This window comes from Artemia sp. Qi Xiang Cuo, chromosome 3 (assembly GCF_049724085.1).
Source record: "Artemia sp. Qi Xiang Cuo chromosome 3, ASM4972408v1, whole genome shotgun sequence".
Lineage (NCBI taxonomy): Eukaryota > Metazoa > Arthropoda > Branchiopoda > Anostraca > Artemiidae > Artemia > Artemia sp. Qi Xiang Cuo.
This window is the reverse complement of record NC_142796.1, coordinates 91,138,976-91,164,793: the sequence shown is the minus strand read 5'-3', so window position 1 is coordinate 91,164,793 and position 25,818 is coordinate 91,138,976. Positions and strand designations below refer to the sequence as shown.

Here is a 25,818-nt window from a genome sequence, read left to right as displayed (position 1 = left end):
GTGAATTACCTTCTAAAAGGTTGGATAATCGAAGATCCATCAAGATCTGTTCTTGGAGTCAGGAACAAACCCAAAAATTCCAAAACAGTTGATGGCATCTTAACTTCTATCCTTCACAAACCTGAAAACCTAACCTCAAGCAAAACTCATGCCAAGTCGGCCACTACCCAGTAGTTTAGATACCCGTACCGTCTGCTTGTCCACTCTACCCAAGAACTTTCTCTGATTCAAAAAGCTACATGAACAGTTATAAGCTATCGAGATGTTTGAAACCTTGAAAATGTCGCAAATGCAACGGATCTTATGAGCTAGCGTGCAAAATGTGCGAGCAATTAGTCAGTACGTCAAGTGCGACTTAGTGTGAAGCATTATTGATACAAGTGAAGTAGATCTTTTTTTAAAAAAAAGATCTTTGCATTTTACATAATTTGTGGATGTAATATGAATCACTTGTAGTGGGTATCATTTTGTCGGATATACATTTTCAAGGAATTTTGCGTAAAAATAGTGATTGAAGGAATTTTCTGACATAAAAGTGATTTTTAAAAAGTGAGTATTTTCATAAATTTCTCATACTGAACAATCAAAAGTAGCCTAGGTCTTTGGAATTCAATTAGCCTAGGTCTTTGGAATTCAATTAGCCTAGGTATTAATTTGTCACTTAAGGAATCCAAGTTTCAAAATATTGAGGCCTTGGAGGTGGAATTGTTATTTATAGACTTTTCCCTATCCCGGAAAAGGGCTAGGTGAATGATAATACCATGAAAAGATCAACATTAAGGATAAGGATACGACACTATATCATTAAAGTCCAAACCAGCGGTGCTGATCTTCGTTTCGAGGTCCCTCAGCCAGGAAGTGCAACGAGGGGTTGTGGGTAGGCCGTCCTGTGCTTTCGCACACCCTCCCTACATACCTTCGCCAAATTTTCCCGGGTACTCACTTAGAGCAGGGTCGACTTTGGGTGAGCTTACAGAGTCATGTCACTGATCCCCGATTCGAACCAAATAACCGGCCACGCCAGGAATCGAACCCATGCACCTTGGACAAAGGATTCCAAGCCTGTCGCGCCAACCACTCGGCTACATTAATTCATTTTGGAGGAATTGGCACCACTTTTGTAACCTGAGAACCATTGTTACCAACTTCCTCTTTATGTAATGAGCATCAAACATCAATTGAAACATCATATAATTATAATTTTGCAAATATTAGCCCATAGTATTTTAACTAAATAGCTTGATTTTATTATACCAAGTAATTGAATTAATGTGATTAGTACTGTATAGGAGATTAATATTTCTGTGGTTAAGGCAGAAAGTGAGGTTAGTACTTGGCTCGGAATGGAATCGGGATTTAGCAGGATTATGTCCTATTTCCGTTTCTATGGATTGTTTCAATGGACTGCGTCCTAATGTGAAAGTGGGAGAATATGATATCAAATGGGACGGTAAAATTCTCCTAGGTTTAGATCATGCACATGACTTGAGTTTTCTAGCCTAGGTAAAAATGCTAACATAATGAATAAATAATAGTGTTTTGAGAGTTCAGGGTACAAGAATAAGCTTGAAAATTAAAGTAAAGAGGACTAGCCTATGTTGCTTAGATTAAGAATAAATAGAATTAGGGGTTGATTTTAGGTTAGGATAAAATCGATCAAGTGGATAGCTTCACCCTTCACTTACCTGGTTAGTATCAAACAGTTCGGGGTAACGAAAGGCAAATAAGAATCGACCCGGCTCGATAGTAACCGAAACTAAAAAAAACGGAATTTTGATACCAATAATTAAATCAAAGGCATTGAATTTTTATGCTGATTTCAAATATATAAATTTCTTTAAGTTTTGTATTACCCATTAAAGGTTGCGAGCCTGAAAAGATTTGCCTGATTTTTGAAAAAAGGGGTAACCCCCCCCCCCTAAGAGTCATAGTATCTGAATGCAAATCACACCATCAGATTCAGCTTATCAAAGAACCCTACTCTAGAGGTTTCAAGCTAATCTGTACAAATGTGGAATTTTGAATTTTTTGCCAGAAGAAAGATCACGGATGTGTGTTTATTTGTTTTTTTTTCCCCAGAGGTAACCATATCGACCCAGTGGGCCTAGAATATCGCCGACCAAAACCATCTGAGAGCAACTAGGCCCTCTCCCACGCCACTTTTCCCAAAATCATCCATCAAAATTTTGTGATAGCTATTTTGTACAGTATAGTTGAAAGACCTAATAACTATGCCTTTGGGATAACGTTACCCCCTACAGCCCCTGGGGAAACTTCTTATGTTATAAAATTCGTCTATTGTTTACGTATAATATTTGTTATTGGGAAGTATGCATGCATTTTTCAGGTGAGGAGGAGAGAACGAATTTTCTGCTGGGGGAATTTTGCACGGGGAGAATTTATCAAGGAGATGGAAGTTTCCAGGGGGTGAACTCTTCAGCGGAAATTTTATACTGGGACAATTCACCAGAATTCCTAAAAGAAATTTCTTTATGTCTTGCTTTCTCTTTACCGACTCAATTTTACGCGTGGGCATGTTTTTTTTTTATCCCGCATCCTCTCCTCTCGGTGACCTTCAAAATTTCTTTAAAAATATCTCATGATTTATCTAATGTCGCCTACTCTTTTCTTAATAAAATAACTTCTTCAAAAAAATTCAATTTATTAAAATTTTATAGAAAATGAGCATTTCAAAATATACCAGGGTATAAAAATAGAGGTATACTACATTTCAATTTTCTTATACCTTTTAGGTTCATCCAATATCTCAGACTGCCCTTTATTCTTATTAATTAAAAAAAACAAAGTTTTTCCGAGGGAAGCAAAGAGCGAAGTTGAAACTTAAAACGAACAAAAGTTATTACTTCACAGCCTATTTAATATATATTAATATAACTAGTACAAATAAACCAACTAATTTTGTTTCCCTATGCTTTTATGATTATACAAAACTAGTGCTTTACTGAAAACACAAAAGTCAAGCATAAAAACAAGATATTGATTTAAGAGTCAAAAGTGAGTTTGTAGCCTGACAACACTAAACGAATCTATAAAGCTTTTCATTGTCTCACACCAGTTGTGACATTAGTTACTTTCAGTATACAATTAAGATTTTCTTAAAAACATAAGCATAAAACTAAATATTTTTTAATAACCTTGAAGTAATTAAGCGACAAACAGAAGTGTTTAACAAATATATTGCTTTCACCAGCATTTTGCTTTAGCTCACTACTACTACACTTGTGGACAATCCAAATTATTAAACTGTAAGAACTGTGAATTAGCAGAACTTGAAATGAAGATCAAATAAGACATAACATGAACTCTGGAAATCCGATTTTTTCTCTCTATGCAAGAGTGAATTTCAAGCTACGATACAAATTCTAAAGCTAGTCTATAGTCCTAATACTATCAAGATGGCCTTAATTTAAACTTGTGTACAAACTAATCATGAAATGTAATTTAAAGAACCAAGATAAGAGCTATTTATTCAACTGAGACGTTGTACAGAAGTGATAATAATTTAAGCGTAAAAAAAAAATAAAGAAAATCCTAAAATGAATTGTTGCTTTATCTTAAAAGTAACTGATCGTAAAAGAGGTTGATAATATTTTGATTCTATAAAAGGTGTCCTTAATTGGTTTTGCTTACACTGTACCAAAACTCCTATATTATTTTGCGTTTTCAGTAAAGCGCTAGTTTTGTATAATCATAAAAGCATAGGGAAATATAATTAGTTGGTTTATTTGTACTAGTTATATTAATATAGTATTAAATAGGCTGTAAAGTAATAATTTTTGTCCGTTTTAAGTTTCAACTTCGCTCTTTGCTTCCCTCGGAAAAACTTTGTTTTTTTTTAATTAATCTTTGTTTGTTTTTGATTAAAATTTAATGCAGAAACAACGCTTCCATGCTATTCTTAATTTATACGGAATAATATATGCTCGTTTTAAGTTTTAATGTTACTTCTTAGTTTCAGTTGAAAACTTATTTTTAATATAATTTCTAATTATCACCGATCTATGGGAGATAAGACAGCTTTAATGGAATACTGCAAACAACCTTAACAGCTAAGCAGCAAATTTATGGCAAATCCAGGGAATATTTTTTTTTTAACGCTTTTTGGGTCTCATTACAAAAATGACGTTAGTCGCAAAAACATAAGTTGTTCCCACAAAAGGATTTTCGTTCTTAATTAGAAAAAATTGAATTCAGAAAGCAATATATTGTCACCGTTAGTACTGTTAAGGTTAGGGTAGCATCTTAAGAAATTTTCTACCTACAGAATCTCACAAGAAAATGTATTTAAAAAAGCGATTGTAAAAGTTAAAAGATGATTTTTGTACATAAATTTCTGTGTGTTCATTTTGCAGACAAGAAAGCTCAACTTATTTCAAAGTAAAAATATATTTCCTTATTTTTATAATTATCTTTTTGCACTCAAAATTCAATTGACATTCCCCTTTTTCTGCTATAATTCAAATATTTGAATTGAACTTATACTGAACATATTACTTTCAATGGTCCTATAGTCAAATTTAAAATGATATTCAAGAAACTTCAAACTACTGTTGAAGTTAAAACCGTGTTGATTGATATAGCCTATTTACGGTGAAAATTAGATTTTTTCTACTGAAAAGTACATAAATATTAATAATTTCAATATTTTGTTGGAATTCAATAAGCAAGTCACAATTTCAACAGAAAAATTGGATTTTTTGTGACTGGTTTGAATTAAATAAGCAAGTCACAATTCCAACAGAAAAATTGGATTTTTTTTTTACTTGTTTGAATTCGAGCAAAACATTTTGTTGGAAATCAAATTTTTTGTTACAGTGCAGCTTTTTCACTTGAGACATGACACCAAAAGTGCCATTTTTAGTGCCATTTGAACTTGATGATGGTGGAATTTATATAAAAGACGTAGATATGTGCAATATCTTTCATATGAGCTATAAAAGATTTACCAACGATGTTCTGGAAGCCTGCTAGTGCCACCCTTTGAGAAATAGCAAAAAAGTGCCATTTTAGTGCAATATGGCAGTTGCAGATGGCAGAATTAATAAAAAGCACGTAGATATGAGAAATAGCTTTTGAATTAGCCATTAAGAATCTCTTTATGATGTTCTGGTAGCCTACTAGACCTGTTGAAAAAAAAAACAAAAAAAAAACGGGAGACAGATCAGTGCTACCGATGCAAAAAAGTGATTTTCCTTGTTGTTCAGGGAGGGGGACTGTAACTTCCCTGTACAAGTGTTTTAACCATGTTGATTCCAATGGTACACTTTTCATTTTGATACGACGCCAATTTCGAGGGGTGTGAGGTTTTTTTCGAAATCAACATAAATTTATTTTCGCAATAAACTTTTACCTTTAAGACGACCCGAAATAATAGTTAACGCTACTGAGTCAATGTCAGATGAGAATTTTTTTTCACCAGGCAGTTTTTTTTCTCAAAACGTGTTTTTTAACTATTGGTTACTATGGGCTGTGGTTCGCTCTTTACTAGGTTGCAGCTGCCGCTGCAACAATGATACCCTGCCGGGACATGCTTTAAAAATGAGCCTAGAAAATGACTAAAAAAAAACAACAGCGGATACCGATATTTCTGATACGATACATGCGACACCAGTACGCACGATACCGATACACGCGATATCGATAAACTCGATACCACATACAGCCCTTCCCCAGGCACTATGGAGGGGCATATCATCATCAAAACCAATATAGTTCAAAGGTCCAATATTTTAGACCTTTGAAATATGTTAAACAAAATGGCTATCTAAAAATTTTTATAGGACTAGTTGTGGGGAGGTAGCCTGTAGGGAGGGGGGGCTATTTGACCTCCAATTTATTTGGTAACTTAAAAAGGGCACTTACAAATTTAATTCACTTTTGAATGACCTATCACACACCTCTCTAGGATGCTCTGGCCACCCCCTAGCCCTCCTAGAAAAAAAAAAGGGGGAGACAGATCAGTGCTACCCATGCAAAAAAAGTTATTTTTCTTGGTGTTCAAGGTGGGGGACTGTAATCATTCATCAAAAGGTTTTCGACAATGTTATCTCCAACGAGACACTTTTTATTTCGATTTGACGCCATTTTCAAGGGGTTTTAGCTTCTTTTTCGAAATAATCTTTAATTTCTTTTTGTAACTAATATCAACTTCTAAGATTAACCGAAACAATTGTTCTTAATCTCGGTTTAGTGTCAGATGGCAATTTTTTTTCAATAAACAGTTGTTTTGAAAACATGTTTTTCAACTTTTGGTTACTATGGGCTGTGGTTCCCTCTTTACTAGGTTGCAGCTGCCGCTGCGACCATGATCTCTGGACGCGTGGACATCAGGGTTGCCACCTTCAGTAAAATTTTACTAGATATAGGAAAAAAACCAAATCTAGTAAACTTAGAGGATCTAGTAAATTCCACGAAATCTAGTAAAAAGTCATGATTTGTAGTAAACAAAACTTTTGTTATTTTCCATGAATTCAGGGGGAAAATTAGGGTCCATTCATTGCAAAATCTGATTTCGATTACATTAAATATTATTGCTACTATTGATCTCATTTTTGCGATCCCTACCACTTAAAAATCTCTACTTTTCTCTCAGCTTCTTATTGATACTCGCCTTGAAAGGTAAACTATTTAAAATCTGGACTGGTATGCCGGCTTTATTTGTTTTCAGAAAATTTTCCCAGACTACGTAACAGCCGCTACGTTTGCTAGTCAGCCTTGTCCCTTTTTAAAGACCCTGCTGGAAACGAACTTTTCCCATACTTACCCAAGTTCTTTCTGAATCTCTGCAGCTTGCCCCATTCAAGTGCTGGAGCAGAGACCGTTCTTGATTTTGTCGGTCATCAAACAGATCGTGGTAACGAACTGTAAGTAAGGAGCGACCCGGCTCAATGGTAACCGAAACTCTAGAAAACGGTATTTTGATACAAATAGATACACCAAATGAATCACATTTTAATGCTGATTTCAAATATATAAGTTTCATCAAGTTTAGTCCTACCCATCAAAAGTTACGCGCCTGAAAAAATTTGGCTGATTTTCGAAAAAAAGGGGGAAGACCCCCTAAAATTTATAGAACCTTAATGAAAATCACACCATCATATTCCGCATACCAGAGAACCCTACTGTAGAGATTTAAAGCTCCTATCTTCAAAAATAAGGAAATCTGCATTTTTTGCCAAAAGAAAGATCACGGGTACGTGTTTATTTGTTTGTTTGTTTGTTTTTTTCCCCCAGGAGTGATCGTATTAACCCAGTGGTCCTAGAATATCGTGGAAGGACTCATTGGAATGGAAATTGAAAGTTCTAGTGCCCTTATTAAGTAACCAAAAAAATTAAGGGCAACTAGGCCTCCTCCCACGCTAATTTTTTTCCCAAAGTCACCTGATCAAAATTTTGAGATAGCCATTTTGTTCAGCATGTTCGAAAATATTATAAGTATGTCTTTTAGGATGACTTAATCCGCCATAGTTCCCGGGGGGAGGGCTGAAAGTTATGAACTTTACCCAATGTTAACATATAGTATTGGTTATTTGGAAGTATACAGACGTTTTCAGGGGAGATTTTTCCTGGTAGTGGGGGGGTGGGTGGGTCAGGGGTTATGTGGGAGGATCTTTCCATGAAGGAAGTTTTCATGGGGGAAGGGACATTGCTATGAAGGGGACGCCGGACTTCCCAGCATTATTTAAAAAAAGATCATAAATTTAATATAAAAAAACAAGTATTTCAACTGCAACAGCAGCAACGTCGAAACTTTAAACGAACAGAAAATATTACATATATAATTGGCTTCACCCCGTAGTCAATGCCTCGCTCTTTAAGCCAAAGATTTTTTAGTACTTTCATAAGAGCTATTTAGGCTATTCTAATTAACGGCCTTTGTGATTAAGCGGTCATTTCTAAAGAATTGGAACAAAATTTGAACTTTCGCTTAAAGAGCAAGGTATTGACTAGGGGGTGAACCCCCTAATAAACGTATCAAAAATATATGAATATAGAAGTTCGTTACGTAAGTTAATTCGTAAGTTAAGTTTATTTATTACAAATAAAAACGTTCGTAAATAAAATTAAACAAGTTTCGAGAAAGCCATTTAACTAAATAAAAGTAAATTAATATGAAAATTTTTTTTTAATTATTCATGTACGTTGAGACAAGATCAAAACCTGCATTTATTCAAAAACGTTCAAAAATCAAATAAAAAAAAACAAGTTTTTCAAACTGAAAGTAAGGAGCGACACTAAAACTTAAAACGAACAGAAATTATTCTGTATATGAAAGAGGCTGTCCCCTCCTCAATGCCTCGCTCTTTACGCTAAAGTTTGACTCTGCCTCACAACTTTATTTTTTTTTAAATAAAAAACTTTAGCGTAAAGAGCGAGGCGTTGAGGAGGGGACAGTCTCTTTCATATACAGAATAATTTCTGTTCGTTTTAAGTTTTAATGTCGCTCCTTACTTTCAGTTTAAAAAACTTGTTTTTTTTTTATTTAATCACAACTAAAAACCGGAATAGGCTAAATGTCTCGATTGTTTCGTCCCTGATGAAAACGAAGTAACTTGTTCTCAGGCCGCCAAGTGGAGTACATGACTGGGTGATCCCCAGCAATTTGACTCGGGCTATTAAGACATGGAAACAAATAGATCCCTTCAGTGTGAATTCGACACTAGTTGATACTTTAAATTCGGATGAGGCCAAGGCCGATTAAAGCCTTTTAAGTGAGACTTTTTTTTAATTGTGACTAAATATTTTTCTTCTTACTTTTCAATTTGAATGATTTTCCTGACCTGAAGACTATTGACACAATGTTTTTTTTTTAACTAATTATTGTATGTTATATAAGTTTTCTTTTTCTTGGCAGCACTAGTCCAATTTTAGGTGCACTTTTTAATTTACATATTTTTACAACTAAAACGGTATTCGATAACGTCAGTTCCGTTTTGAAGTGACAGAGATTGTATTGGTTTTTGATTCCCTTGAATACGAACGAGAGAGAATCCAGAAAAAAACAGTTCAAAAAAATCCTAAATTAATTGCTTTAAAATTTGCCAGAAATCTTTGTAAGCAGCTAAAAGTGGCAAATTTCCTCTTAAAAATGCAAAATTGAAGGGTTTAGATTTCAAACCTAAAACGGAAACTGGGGGACAAATTTCAAAAGCCGTCATTTTCAAACACACCTCAGATTCTAAGCACTCCATCCCCCGAATTGCTTCGTGAATATGAGTTGTAGCTGTTTTTCTTCGTTAATTGTTTTTTAATTTTTCAATATATCTGAATTTTGTGACCTGAAGACCATTGATAAATCTAAAGCCGGGCTTCACCAGCAGGATGTACAGAATCGAAGATTCCAGACTATTGTTTGACGTCTTGGATACACCGCATCTGTAATATATCCAAATGATAAAAAAAGGATTTTTGAATTTACAGGTTTTCGGAATTTTCAATCATACTATGAAAACGAAAGAAAAGAGGAAAAGAGAAAAAAAAGAATAAAAAAAAAATTGTGGAAATCCTATTGATTATCCTCCTATAGTAAAAATCGATGCTTGATGGTACGCAAGAACTTTTTTTCCAGCATTTAGTAAAAACAGATGCGATTTAGTAAATTTTTCCTCTCAGATTTATTAAATTCTTCCAGGCCAGGGTGGCAACCCTGGTGGACATGTTGAGGATAATTGTCCGGGGTAAGTTTTCACCAGGATTGAATTTCCCAGAGTACATTTCCATGGGGGGAGGTATTTTTCAGCCAGATTTCCTGGCGTTATTCAAAAAACGATGAGAAATTAAATTAAAAAAAACAAAAACATTTCAGCTCAAAGTAAGGAGCAACAATAAAACTTAAAACAAACAGAAACTATTATGGATATGAGGGGATTTCCCCCTTCTCAACGCCTTGCTCTTTACGCTAAACTTTAAATTTTGTCCCAATTCTTTAAAAAATGACTCCCGAAAGACAAGAGTCGTTTAATTATAACAATAATTAACTTTTTTAAAAGTGCCGAAAAAGTTTAACCTGAAGAGCGAGTTGTTGAGGAGGGGGAAACCCCCCTCATATACGCAATATTTCTGTTCGTTTTAAGTTTTAATGTTGCTCCTTACTTTGATCTGAAAAACTTTTTTTTATCTAATTGTTAGTAGGCCTAAAGATGGTGTATGTGATGAAAATCTAAAAAGTAGTTTAGCCAGGGAACAGGGTGTTTTATGCAAATATAGCATGGAAGAATATAAAACAAGCCTTCGAACTAAGATTAGAATATTGGAAACCCGGGTAATGATAGTGGTTAACTATGGCTCCAGGAATTCAGCTTTTTGGCCACCCATCTGAGGCCAAGCGAAAAGTATGTCTCCTTGATAGGGTCGAAACAGTTCAAAAGAGAAAAATTTAAAAAAGTTGAAACTTGTGGGAGGGAATAAAGAATGTAGCCTATAGCATATTGAGGTGGATGAGGAGTGTGCGCAGCTGTGTTGGCCTCAAGTGCCTTGTTGCTGCAATGAGCTATTAGGGTGTAATTCCAGGCGGACTGCCTTTGAGCTATCTTGGAAAGTATTGGTTTTGTTCTAGTAGTAATGATATAAACGGGTTATGATAGTAAATACGGCTGATGAAATTTTGAAAGAACAAGAAGATGAGTCTTCGAGCTAAGGTTAGACTATTTGAAGTCACAGAAATGACCGTCAAGTACGGCACTGAAACGTCCTTCCTTTGAAGGACTGAGGGATGCTCCTGATATATTCAAGAGGAGTTGTTCTAAGGACAGGGATGTAATTTGCTATGGGATAGGGGAGAGGCAGCCATTCCCTCTCCCAAGACCCAACTCCCCCAACTGAAATTTAGCGTCTTCAAAAATCCTGTCAAAACTAAGATGGGCTTACATAATTCAAGCATTAACAGAAATAGATCAGTTTTCTTTAGTATACCTTTGCCTTTATGGTACTATTTTGCTCATTTTCCACTTTGTCACTTGTCTAGCCTACTTGTCTTGAAAAACCGGTCCAACTTTGGCTCAACCGCCCCCCTCTCCCCCATCCTCCCTTTGCCCCTCGCCCCCTCGCCACTGTTTAAGGATATTTTTATGTTTCCATCTGTAAAACAACCATAAACTGTGCGAAAAGCACAATTCTATCCCACTTTCTAGGGTTATAGCGGAAGAAAGGTTAAGTGGATTAGGTCACGTCCCAGAATCACATTTTTTGGCCACCCATACTGGTCCAAAGAAAATGCAGGCCGTTCCCCAACAGAGTAGGAAGAGTCCATAAGAAAAGATTTAAAGGAAATTGGAACTGATTTTATACGGAGGAAAGAGTGAAGCTCTGAGCATATTGGGTTGAAGGAAAAGCATACATAGGTCACGTTGGGCTTAGGAAGCTTGTCGCAGTAGCAAGTATCATTGTGTCGATTAGGCCCGTTTTTTGCTGCTTAAGTTCAATGCGAGAAAGGAAGGGCTGGAGGCTTATGCTAAAAGAAACCCTCTCGAGAGATGAAGTCGAGAGTTACCAGATTCTGACGGGTTCCAAGCCATGCTTTCTGAAAAGAAATACTAGATAAATAATAAAGGTATAAAAATAAATAATAGAAGCCATCTTGACTAAGAAGAATATGCCTCCCCCCCTCTCACACTTATAGATGTCTCTCCTAGCAGTTCTTAGGGTTTTTAAAGTTGCCTGTCTCATAAGTGTAGATTACAGTTGCATATTACAGTTACCTTACAGTTGGAAAAAAGAGGAGTTAAGAGCAGCTACGAGCTGTACCTCCAAGGTTAAAGAAGTTGGAGTCCATTTCCCTAAGATTCCAAGAGTCAGAACCTGACTAAGATTTTCACTCGAAAATCTCAAAACTTCAAGAGTTAAAATTGTTGTTTACAATTTATCGGCTCCAGGACCCTGATTAAAATTACGGATGAAATGTCCTTTTCTAGTTGATAGTGTACTCTAGTTTATTAAAGGTCCTTGGTGGCCGGATCATTCCACTTCAAAAACATTGTTGAAATGAGTGTTTTTGAAAAGAGTAACATTGATGAAAGGAGCTGGCCTTTGCCAAGCATGGTGATGTTTGTCGTGCATGGTGTGAAGCGTGCCATGTGTGGTGTAAAGTGTACCATGCCTGGCACAAAGTGGTGACAGTATCAAACGGTTCGTGGCAATGAACTGTAAGTAAGGTGCGACCCGGCTCAACAGTAACCGAAACTTAAAAAACGAAATTTTGATACCAATAGATACATCGGAAGAATAAAATTTTTATGCTGGTTTCAAATATAAAAGTTTCATCAAGTTTAGTCTTACTCTTCAAAAATTTACCTTATTTTCGAAAAAAGGGGGAAACAACCCCTAAAAGTCATAGAACTCTAATGAAAATCACACCATCAGATTCAGCGTATCAGAAAACCCTACTATAGAAGTTTCAAACTCCTATCTGCAAAAATATGGAATTTTGTATTTTTTGCCAGAAGAAAGATCACGGATCTTTCAGGGGTGATTAGATCGATCCATTGGTCCTAAAATATCGCGAGAGGGCTTATTCGTACGGAAATTAAAAGTTCTAGTGCCCTTCTTAAGCAACCAAAAAAACTGGAGGGCAACTTGGCCCCCTCCCACGTCCCCGAAGTCACCCAATCAAAATTTTGAGATAGTCTTTTTGTTCAGCATAGTCGAAAATCTAATTAATATGTCTTTGAGGATGACTTAATCCTCCACAGTTCCCGGGGGAAGGGCTGCAAGTTATAAACTTTGCGCATTGTTTACATATAGTATTGGTTATTGGGGAGTATACAGACGTTTTCAAATAAATCATAATCCAGTGGTCATATAAATCTTTTCATGAAAATTTTTTTTTGTGACTTTTTATATAAACCATATTTCAGTTGGTTCATCTTGGTGAGCGGGAAAATTGCTGTGTTATGAAGAAAATTTGCAAATTTCAAGGATCGTTTTCACCCATTAATTAGGCAAAGTACATTAAAATATTGAGAAAAGGCATAGGAAAAATCACAATAGTCTTGATATTTGCGAGGGATAATTCCCAAGTCCCCTTTTGTTGGCGTTTTACGGCCAAATACAAATTGAATCAGCTAATTGGAAACGCTACTTTCCTATCGAGGAGAAACAACGAACGCAAAATTGTTTTCTCTCAGTTTTATTGGTTTGTTTAGTTTCTGGTTTTTCTGAAAAACTCCAAATACAATCACCAATTAAGGTTATATTCACACAAGAGTTTTACACATTCCAATTTTATGGTCTCAACACGTATCTTCTATGGCTGTTTCTGTTGTATAGAAAAAGAATAACAATAATATATTTTCATTATATGAATAATATTTTCATGACTATTTCTGTTGTTTATGGGAAATTGCTGGAAAAATCGTCTTATCTGGAAAAAGTTGAGCTTTTTGCCAACTTCAGTAGCTGCTTGACAAAGTAATTAAAACTGCTAAAGTTGGCAGCTGTTTAACCGTGACAAGCGAATATTGCTCCTGTGTGAGCGTCTGTGCGAAAATGCAGCGAATTCAGGCTGGTATTTTTTAAAACAAATTCTAGTCCCAATCGGCTCCAATGACAGCTGATTATATTTCAAATATTGGATTAAATAATTGCCACCTCCTCACTAGTTTCAAGCAGCACCTCTCAACAGGGATGTGTACAGGGGGAGGGGGCTAGTCTCCTCATCCCGAAATCATAAGATTTCCTTATTTTTTGTCATTTCTTATCTAAACAATCAAATTTATTTTTCTTATTATTTCCCCCTTTCCCCCAAAAAATTATCAGTATGTGCCTGCCTCATGATTCAAGTTTTGTTGGGAATAAATATTATATTCGAAGCGATAACAGCACGCACAGTTTGTGGGATTTTCAGACCTGACAGGGTGTTTGATGATGCTATATTAGCCTTTTCTTCTGGTTTTTAAATATCTGAGTAGGCCTATGGAATAGAAATTCAACAATCAAACCTGTGCCACATTTTTTTGTCTTTCTTCTTCAATCCTTAAATTATTTGTATTTAAATACAGGGGTGCCTGCATAAATTTCTCAGAGGTGGGGGGGCCTGCCAAAAAATTTTCAGATCAGTCATAAAATTAAAAAAATGCATTTTTGCCAGAAAAAAAGGAATTTTTTACTATAACAAAATGTAGTATTTCCTTTACAATTTTGGAGTTCTAGGGGCTGAGGTGCGGTGAACCTGCCCTCTTCCCTCCCCTGTGGGAGTTTTATGTCACATATTACCTGTAGTTATATGCTTCAATTCAACAAGAAAACCTGTACCACATTAATTGGGGTTTTCTTTTTTCGGTGCTTAAATTATTTATAATTATATACAGGGGCAATTGCCTAATTTCCCAAAGGGGGTGAAAAAGACTGCCAAATGTTTTCTGGCATTGGGGTAGTATTTGAAAAAGTTATTTTTGCCAGAAAACGTGATTTTTTATTTTACTAATAAAAACTAAGCCCTCCGTACATTTTTAGGCTTGAGAGATGATAAAACCGGCGTTGCCACATATAGTTATGTCTCAGTCACTAAAAAACAGTAGAAGTATTAGGCTACTCAAATCAGTCGCTAAAATGATCCACCAGTCAATAAAACTCATGGTCCCCTCCCCCCAAAAATGGCTAGTGACGCCTCTGAATGAAGCCACCCTCTCCCCTCTCCGGTGAGTTTGCTTTTTCATATCTTTCTTGTGGCTACATGATTAAGACTTATGCTCACCCAGTAGCATATTGCAGGAATTAAGTGGTTTGGAGACCGCACTGTTTGACGAATTCCGTAATATTATTGTTGTTGGGTTTTTTTGTGGTTTAGAGGTATCTTTTAAGTTGACGCGCAGGAAAACATAGTCGAGAAGTAAATGTGTGCCATAATTTTTTTCAATTTCATTTGAAATTACAAATTACTTTTAGAATCAAAATTGGAGCAATTAACCAAATATTTATTTATAAATTATTTAAGGACAATCAAATCTTTTACCAACGTCGAAATACAAATTTTTTCTAAAGGTTTGCTATTTCTAAAAAAAATTATTTGGCTAAACTTGATGCTGCGCAACGTCACAATTTTTAATATTTGACACTTCTGCCAATTTGGCTAGAATGCTACTATTACTACTGACAGCTCAATACAATACCGAGCCAATTGAAATCATCACAAATTGGCTCTGAACTGAGTGTAAACTTTATAGAAGAGTGAAAAAAACTTGTTTTGAATTTTCTCACCCTTTTAATAAGCAATTTTTAAAAAGATTTTTCTTAACGCTCTGTGACACGATGGAAAAAATTCTAATGTGAAAAACTCCTATTATTCAGTTGACCGATAAAATGAATATGCTATGTTTAGGAAACAGGAAAAACTTCTATTTATTTTACAAACCAAATAATGCCAGAAAAAAGGAATTGAAGCGATTAATAGAGCCTATTTCGTTTACGGAGAAAAACCCAAAACCTTATTTTCCCAAAAGGACTCTATAACGATTCTTTGAATTACCACAGTTCAGCTGCTTACGCTCCTTTTCCACACTACTGTGTTCGGATCTTTACTTTTTAATCTCTTCCAAAGAGTTCTCTCTCTCTCTCTCTCTCTCCCTCTCTCTCTTTGTCTCTCTCTCACTTTCCTATTTCCTTTAAATCCTTTTTTACCACCTCTTTTCACCCAACTGGAGGCTTTCCTATTTTTCACTTGACCACTAGCTGCAGTGCCAAAAAGTTGGATCTTTGGAGCAGACATTCAACTTAAGATGAGTTTTCTTTTTAATCACCTCTGGGCCATTCCAAAAGTTATTTGTGGCACTGGACACTTAAGATGGCAAGTAACTAATGAAATATTTCACACAGAAAGTTTTCACAAGAACAATCTTATTAGTAACTACAAGAAGTGATCTCTTTAAGTAAATCGCTATGCGGCTAAACCCTAATAAAAATATATGACTTTAAGTCACCCATTCCATAATATTCTGTGAAAGACGCAAAGGATCAAGGAAGCTCCAAGAGGTGGAGACTGGGTTCAATATCAATAAAGGTCTAACTCATTTTTTGAAGGAAGAGAAGACAATTAAGATATAGTATAGGTTTATATAGTTTTTATAGTATAGGTTTATATAGTATAGTATAGGTTTAATATAGCTACTGTACAGTCAAAAAACAGAATGTTTTTGTTTTTTCTCATTTCAACGGAGAGTCTGGATCCACAAACTCTTCATAATCATGACAATGACATCGATGTCAGGATCTAGGTTCTGTAAGACTGCATCTCTTAGCACACCATCAAAGAAAAACGGTAGGCACCCAAATTTCGGTTAAGAAGGAATGCTTTAAAAAGATTTTGTGCTTTCGGGCTCTAAAATGCTGGTTATCAAACAGTTTGTGGGAACGGACTGTAAGTAAGGAGCAACCCGGCTCAATAGTAACCGAAACTTTAAAACATATAATTTTGATACCAGTAGATACATCAAAAGAATCGGATTCGGATTTTAAATATGCAAGTTTCATCAAGTTTAGTCTTACCAATCAAGAGTTACCTGAAAAATTTAGCCTTATTTTCGAAAAAAAGGAGGAAACACACCCTAAAAGTGATCTTAACAAAAATCAAACCATCGGATTCAGCGTAACAGAAACCCTACTGTAGATGTTTCAAGCTCCTATCTGCGAAAATGTGGAATTTTGTATTTTTTCCAGAAGGAAGATCGGATGCGTGTTTATTATTATTTTTTTTTTTCCAGGGGTGATCGTATGGATCCGGTAGTCCTAGAATATCATGAGAGGGCTCATTTGAATGGAAATTTAAAACTTCTAGTGCCCTTTTTAGGTGACCAAAAAAACTGGAGGGCAACTTGGCCCCCTCCCTCGCTCAATTTTTCCAAAGTCACCCAATCAAAATTTTAAGACAGTCATTTTGTTCAGTAAAGTTGAGTATCTAATTAGTATATCCTTGAGGATGACTTAATCCCCCAAAGTCCACGGAAAGCGGTCTGCAAGTTGTAAACCTAGTCCGTTATTTACATATGGTATTCATTACTGGGAAGCATACAGATGTTTCCAGAAGGATTTTTCTGGTGGGCGGTTGTCAGAGGAGGGTGTTACGTGGGAAGATCTTTCCAAGGAGGATTTTTCATTGGGGGAAGGGACATTCCAATGAAGGGGCGCCGGATTTCCCAGCATTATTTAAAAACCGATCAGAAATTAAATAAAAAAACAAGTTATTTCAACTGAAAGCAAGGCGCAACATTAAAACTTATACCGAACAGAAATTATTACGTATATGAGGGAGTTCACCCCCTAGTTAATAGCTCACTCTTTACGCTAAAGTTTTTTTTTGTACGGTCAAAAGAGCTATCTATTATAATTAACCAGCTTGTGTGATTCAGGAATTTGGGATTCGAACAAAATTCGAACTTTAGCGTAAAGAGCGAGGTATTGATTAGGGGGCGAATCCCCTCATATACGTAATAATATCTGTTCGTTTTAAATTTTAATTTCGCTCTTTACTTTCAGTTGAAAAAAACTTGTTTTTTTTATTTAATCTTTGATAGGGGAGACAAGGAAGGATCTCTAAATAAAATGGGTGTTGGATAATTTTCTGCATGGAGCTATCTTTAGGTGGCTTATGAGCTATCATGAATCATACTGCCGCATATCAGCGTCCATGACGATCTGCCTGTGCACAGATAAGGAAGCGAGGGACTTTTACCTGTATTTATTCAAAGAATTAGGTCTTATATTGTACTTTATAACGCAACATCCCACTAGCCCTAAAAAAAGTATTCTGATCATCACATATATATAACCTGCATTAAAAAACGCCATGGCCCCCGCTGTAGGTCATGCACCGTTAGTTAGTCACCTTACTACGCCACTCGTGCCTCTAACGTCTTACGCCTCTTTTGTTTCCAACCTCTTACACCTCTCACGACTTCTAGCCCCATGTGTTTCGTCCTGCATCCGTCATCTAGTGATGTACACTGATCAGCCCAGTATGCAACTCTTCGGTTGAATTCTTTTTGTCTATTTAGCCTGTCAAAAAGTGTGAAGATTAGGTATAATTTTCCTCCTTAAGGGTACACTTAGGCTTAAAAAAAAGAAACTTACAATAAGTAATTTATCTTACCTTTACGACAACGAACCCAGATTTTCTGAATACAATCATTAAGATGTACACGTTGCTTTTTGTACAATCTACTTACATATAAAGTAGCTTACTGAGACGTAAATTTTCTGCTATCTAAATTTTCTATAAAAATTTTGAAGGGTTTCCAGCTTTCAAAGTCATACAGACTGTGTTACGCGTGTCACACATCACACGTATCACATGTATCACACATGAGAGAAGCGAACCGAAAGTGATGCAAGGAGGGAGGGCCTGGAAGTGCGCCTATGTGAGGTGCGGAGTGTGTCATGTTTAGTATAACCAATGGCACTCCGCTATACTAAACATTCATATTAAACAATAAGGATACGAGGGGCTGAAAAAAACAATATTACAATTTAAATTCATATTAGAAATAAGGATACGAGGGATAAGAAAATTACCGAGATTATAGTATAAATTTATATTAAAAAGTAAGCTAGGCTTTCCTTACACCTAGTTAGCCCACAGAAAACAAACACAACCTTTAGTAAAAAGCACACCAAATTGGTTTGTAAACTCCTCTATACGAGCACGATCTAACCCTATTTCTGGCTCTCCTAGAATTGGCTATGAATATTTAGATGGCCTAGTGCGTAGCCACTTTGGGGGGCAGACTATCTGTGAACGTTATCCCCCAAAAAGCAGCAAATCCACCTCCTTTAACCAAAAATAAGTCATGGTGTGACTAAAAGAATGGAACTCAAGCCCTCTACCATATATGTAAGCAAGGCGTTTAAAATGATGAAATCAGTCACAACACAGGTGTAGCTGATAGAGGAACAAGAGGGGTGTGCATCCACTAGATTACGGGTTCTAGTCACAGTATAAAAATATAGTTTATACACAGTATAAACCTATAATTTATATACTGTGGTTCTAGTCGACAGATTGTTTAATGGGTATCTTCATGTCCTAAAGATAAGATAAGATAAGATAAGATAAGTTTTATTCTTCATTAAATACACATACAATATTACAAGTTATTAATCCCTCAAAGGCTCATTGGCCTGTACAAAGAGGGACGACATATGAATTACATACTCAGAGATAAAAAACAAAAGAAAATTTAAAATGATCACTTACTCACATATGAAGGAGAAGAAAAGAAAACATAGATAAACTGGAAACTATAGAAAAAATTAGATTAAATAAACTAAATTTATTAATTATATTAAATAGACTCAAAAAGAAAAATAATAATAAAAAAAAATTATATTATTATTACTATAAGTGAATTCCTACCGTCGAAACAGAATTATGTATATTGTCAGATAGAACCAACCAACATCATAATAGCTGTTACGATATTATTCATAGCTCTTATCCAAGATATTAAAATATCATAACTTAAGCCATGTACAGCCCTTTTAACTATATAAATTCCAGTTCAATCAGCTCTGCTTATTTCTGAGGCTAGGTAGCAAAATTGACGTTTATGGGTTATTTCAGTCATAAGGCTTATAATTATTGGACTGTAATAAAATGGTGCAAAGCCATCAGTTATTAAAAAAAAAGGTTTTTCATTCCAAATCAATCCTCATTTAACCTAAAATTAGCCATAATGTAACTGTAAAAAATAAACTCGGCCTTTCAATCTTTTATTTAATCTGTTGTTTAAGGAAGTCTAGTAAAACAAATTACAGACACCCATAGACGCCTAAGAAAATATTTTCAGGAAAGGGCAGCGCGTATCAAAAGTGATTTATTTTACCATAAGAATTATATTTCTGGTCCTGGGCTACTAGGACAAAATAGGTCGTATGACTAATCACTATTATCACCAGGTAATTTTTCTTAGAAACTTCATGACAAACGTATCTAGCGATTTATTTCATTCATTAACCTCTAAGGAGGGAAAAGTATACCTGTCGCTCCTCGTCGCGGTTACTCGTGATGATACTGGGATTTCTTATCTTAAAACGTTTCTTTTTGGTTTAATTAGGCCGTCGACTGGTGTATATCTCCGAACGCCACTTGCTCCACCAATTGTGGTATTCCCACGCATGTGCAGGCATACTTCTATCACACCCTGTGCTAAGCGTGGCATGTACCATAAGTTATATAATGATTTTTGAAAGTAGGTGAGCCATCGCTGCCTTGTCTGTTCTACTTCTTTGGGGTGCTTATATGTGTTACTGGTGATGATGCTACTGCTACTTCTTTGTGGTGCTACTTCTATTATGATGCTTAGTTTTCTTGTCTGAAAATGTTTCTCACGAGGTAACCCACAAAGGGGGCATGCTCCACTGAAATCCGGCCAACCCTCCCTGTTTTTCTGACTAATACCACTTGGAAAGCGAACGTCTTGATAGCCTATTGACCATCGTAGTAGAATTTTCCGGTATTGCTCATTTTTGGGGTGTGCGATGAAAACAGGTTGAGAACCCCAGTTCTACTTTTCAGGAGTAGTCACGAATTTAATATTTGAAGGCCGGCCAATTTGAGGCAATACTTCATGCTGACTCTCACTTTCCTTAACAACTCATCGATACGAAGAACATGGCTTTGTTTAAATAAATTTTAATTTTTACAGTCAAATTGGTATATAATTTTGTAGTATTTAAATTTTATTTGGAGAGAAATTTTTATGATTTAGTTTACTTTCACAAAAGTATTCAGAAATATGAATAAAGGCCATTTAGTCTATGTTTTCGTTTTTAATTTTACGCCTGCTAGTACCACAAGTTAAAACTGGACATGGAGGTCTTTCCTCTTAAAGCATGAATCCAGAAGGTTTTTTTCTTCTAAATTTCTATATAAAGTTGCGTACTTCCACTTAACTTTTCTATGGTTTCCACTAATTTTCTACAGAGTCGAGCTTCCAATTAACCAATTTAAACGATGAAATTTCCTTTTTATTTCCATTGGTACTTGAATGATCCAGTTATGGAAAGGGACAACTTCATATAAATCCAGAAGTGCTTACAGATTATACTCTTTTTTTAAGAAGGGCAAGGGAGCAAAGTTTTTCTCTTTTTTTCCTTTTTCAAGTTTCTGAAAGAGCTTTACATCAATTCAATATTGGTTATCTTCAGGGGTTTCAGTTCAAAACAATGTGTGTGGGAAGGCAGAATATGCTTTTCAGTATCTTGTTGGATTTTTTTAATGATATTTTTCAATAAAAATACAACAAAACATACTTTTAAACCCTACGAGGGAATCTGGAGGGGACCCTTCCCCTTTTTTCCCTCTCATCCCCAATTGAGATCCCTGACCTATTTCTCTACTGCCTATCGTCTTATGGAAAAGCACGATAATTGATGGCCTTGTTATCAGTCTTAAGTTAAAATGAAATAGAAAAACAAGTTTTTTCAACTAAAAGTAAGAAGCAACTCTTTCCCTCGAAAGTTAACCCCCGGAAACTACCCCAGGAAAATTTTCTCTATGGAAACCCACCCCAAACTAAAACTCCCTCCCCCCAAAAATGTCTGTAATACTTCCCAATAACAAATACTATTCATAAATAATGGGTAAATTTCAGAACCTACAGCCCTTTCAATTCAATTCAATTCAAACTTTTTATTTCCTCCGAATACGAAGAGTAAAAAAAAAAAGAAAAAAAATAACCGCTAATCAATAGGTCAAAAAATTTTTTTAAAATATATAACAACAAGTACGCAAAGGCCTTCAATCAAACTTACCACACAAATTAACACTTCTTTCAGTAAATGATAAATTAACACTTCACAATTTCCCCAGGGGCTATTGGGGTTCATGTTTCCCCAAAGGAATAGTCATTGGATCTTTCCACTATGCTGAACAAAAGCGGATATTTCAAAATTTTAATCAGACGTGTTTGGGCAAAAAGGGGGTGGGCTAATTGCCCTCCAATATTTTTGTTAAGTTAAAAAGGGCACTAGAACTTTTAATATCTCTTCAAATGTGCCCTCTCCCAATGTTCAAGCACCATTGGTTCGAAACGATCACCCCTGTGAAAAAAAAAACAACAAGAAACAAATAAACACGCATCCGTGATCTTTCTTCTGGCAAAAATACAAAATTCCATATTTTTGCTGGTGGGAGCTTGAAACTTCTACAGTGGGTTTCTCTGATGCGCTGAATTTGACGGTGCGATTTTATTAAGATTTTGTTTTACTTTGCTGGGGCTTTTACCCCTTTTTTAGAAAACCAGGCAATTTTTCTCACGCTCTTAGCTTTTGATTGGTAACACTATCCTTAATGGACCTTATTTGGAATCAGCATAAAAAAGTCTAATTTTTTTTTAATAGGCTATCTATTGATATCAAAACGCTGTTTTTAAGAGTTTCGGTTACTATTGAGCCGCGTCGCTTGTTTCAAACAGTTTGTTACCACGAACTGTTTGATAGCAGAGTTTCTTTTGCGCAATAAAAGTCTTAAACGTGCACTGACTTGTAATTTAACTGGTAGTTATTGTTTTTACAAAATTATTGTAAAATAAATTTTTACAAAGTTATTGTTTTTAGAAAATTATTATTGTTATTGTTAGTTATTGTTTTTACCCATTGTTTTTACCAATGGGTTTATTGTTTTTACCCATTCGCCATAAGAGTGGCTCAAGTTAGCTATATTAGCTGTTGCATTGGCATGGAATGGATGAATGAATGATAGACTAATCAATCAACAAGTGAAATGACATCATTTTTATACAATCTTAAAAAAGGCTTATGCCAGATTTGCCTCTCACTCAGACTATCTGTCTTGGCTTTTTCTCCAATTAGCCATGGCTTGATGCCAGTAACTTGATTTTGATTCAAAATTCAATTTATATTGATTTATACGAGATAGCAATTTGTGTTTATTGATACTCCTGTGAATAATTTTTAATTTCTTTCTAGATGTCAGCCTTCGCTGCACCACTTGGGTTTGCTGCTGCAGGAGCAGGAACACCTAACACAATAGCAGGACTTGCTGTCTCGTTTCTCCCCCTATTAATGGCAGCATCACATTTCTTTCGTGGCTTCGGTAGTGATCCAGAGGGAAGAGTAAAGGATGTTAAAAAGATATATAAATATTATGACTTTGTAGTGGTTGGTGCCGGGTCAGCAGGAGCAGTGGTGGCAAACAGGTAAAAACTAAATCTCTTCATTAGCTGTGTCTTTTTAACATGAATGTCATGATAGCCCAGAAGGACTATGTAAATGTTTAAAAGATAAATAAATAAGACTGTTAGGATGAAAAATTATTGCACTTCAGCAATATCGAGTAAACATGGACGCAGAAAAGATGGAATTTCCTAGAGGATCTAGTAAAGAGTGTTACAATTATATATAACAATACCAACCTTTTAGGGGCTAGTACAGATTTGGATGGGAGAGTACAGGGAAGTATATAAAAAGTGAATTTAAAACTGGGTAGAAAATTGTTTCCTTCAAGAAAATCATATAAACATGGACGGCAAAAACATAGAGATGTTTAATAGCTCATTTGAAAGTCAGTGGTCCTGTCTATGTGCTTATTTTATGAGATCCTCTTGATAACACCAGCGTGAGGTGCCATATGATACAAAAAATGACACTTTTTGGTGCCATTCTTAGAGTTGACATTGATTTTGGATACATTTCAGGAATTGAACCCAATCCATTTCTGGATTGAGCTGTGGTGGCACTAGATTTTACTACTAGATAGTAGGGTTGGTAATACAATTGTGCTCTGATAGAATCGCGACTAAAGCCGTATCCAGGGGTAACGGTTTGAACCGCCACCCTTTGAAATGTTTGTCAAACTCGTAAAAATTGTGACAAAATGCATATAAACAAATTTTGGATGCTTTTTTAATATTTAATATTAAGATTTTAACCCCCCTCCAACACGCCCCCCCCCCAAAAAAAAAAAAATCCTGGATACGGCTCAGCTCGAGATAGTCCATGAAACTGCGTTTTCTAGAATTTTTTGGTTATCTTGTTATGCGATAGGCCTATTGTATCATAAGTCTTGGAATCAAAGGGTTTTATTTTTTATCCGTTTGAATTAAAATAACTTTAAAACTTCTTATTCTTGAGTTTTGAAGATATGATTATTTTCTTATTTTTTTTCTTCTTAAGGTCTTCTAAACCTCCTTCTTAAATTCTTTTCTCTTAATTTGAGATCTTCCATGCAACGAAGTTACCCTTTTATGCAACATCGCTATTTACTTAGGCACAATTGCGTTGCCTATGATATTGTGTCGTAAATTTCGAAATCAATAGATTATGGTTTTTTACCAACTTGACTTCAAACAACTTCTAAGTCAATGATTCAAATTAATACTTGCCTTGCCAGCTGCTGTATGCTGTCATGAGAATAAATAACTGGATTTGCAATTAGTTAAACTTGCGGTGCAACCATGACTAAGCAAAGAAGACAAGAAATCTAGTAAATTGAACTTTGATTTACCGGTCTGATGACAGTTTAGGGCTTCCCAATACCCTGAATGGTCTATTTAGTACCCAAGGTTACAAAATTTTGTTGGCCAAGCGGGGTTCTTTTTCGACCAAAGAGTATCATTTGGTACCGTTCAAAAACCCAACTTGTATAAAAAAAGATGCTTTTAACCATTGTACCGCACAGAGGAGCTGCAGCAGCAAGCTCTTGAGTTTTTAGATATGATGTATTATGAGATTCTATTAAGTTTGATATTTGACTCGTAAAGAGCCATGAAGTCTCAGTGTGTTATTTTTTCCCAGAGTCACTTCACTTCGATGGCGTGGTCTAGTCGTATAAACTTCAGAAGGGGGTGCATTTGATTGGAAATTAAAAGTTTTAGTGCTCTATTTATGGGTCAAAAATGATCGGAGGGCAAACAACCCCTCTACCACGCCATGTCGCAAGTATCTATCATTCCTTAGCTGTGTCAGACAGAGAAGAAACATAGATAGATAGATAAATTGTATTTCATACAAATACAAACAACACAAATAATTAAATAAAGTCAACAGGGAGCTAAGCTCGAAAGGAAGGCTAACAATTATTACAATTAGTTCAAGTACACCAAAAATAAAGATAAAGAAGATAAACCAAAAAAAACATCATAACATATAGAAGGAGAAGGACAAAGGAGGCTACCCCAGCACGGCAAAATCTAAAAATAATGCTAAGAAACAAATTATCAGGAAGAATCACCCCGTCATCAAAGGTTAATAATCTATTCTACTAATCTAGTCTTTAAAAGTTATCGGCTGAGATTAAGATTTTTGAATTTACTATTTAATTTTAGCCTATTTGCTATAGAAGGGATTTGGTATCTTATTGAAAATTTATCTCTTTCACAAATAATCAAAGGGATTCTATACGCTCCAAAACGAGCCGACGAAGAAGCGAGTGAGCAAATACGGAGGGGGAACAAGAATTTCTGATTCATAAAAATAACTCGCTGGAGACTGAATATGATAATGCCAGAGCGATAATTGCAATTCCCTAAGTTGATTAAGATTTAATATATAAAGAAATAAAAATAAAATTTTTGTTTTAGAAAGATTTTTAAGTCGTCCTCGACGATGAAGTAAAGTACCAAAGATTCTTACTGCTTTGTTTTGCAATGTCTGGAGGTGTTTAAAATGATTAGGTAATGTATTTAGGTAAATAATGGGACAATATCAAAGGTATGATTCTATTACAGGATGATAAAGAATTTTTATAATTGAAAAAGGAAAAAACATACTTTAACCGATGTAAACATCCTAAATTTTAGGCTAATTTTATACGGAGATGGTCAGATGACTACGGAAACATAAAAGCTCATC

The 25,818-nt window shown here is 35.4% G+C and overlaps 1 protein-coding gene across 1 annotated transcript in view; it reads left to right on the top strand.

Moving 5' to 3' along the window:
* The first annotated feature begins 243 nt into the window (after positions 1-243).
* The window catches only part of LOC148954740 (glucose dehydrogenase [FAD, quinone]-like), a 131,075-nt gene continuing 105,500 nt past the window's right edge, over positions 244-25,818 (top strand). The window contains exons 1-2 of the mRNA XM_089086489.1: positions 244-549; positions 22,936-23,165. Coding sequence (XP_088942615.1) covers positions 22,936-23,165 — 230 coding nt within the window. The 5' untranslated portion in view covers positions 244-549. The remainder of the gene's footprint in view (positions 550-22,935; positions 23,166-25,818) is intronic.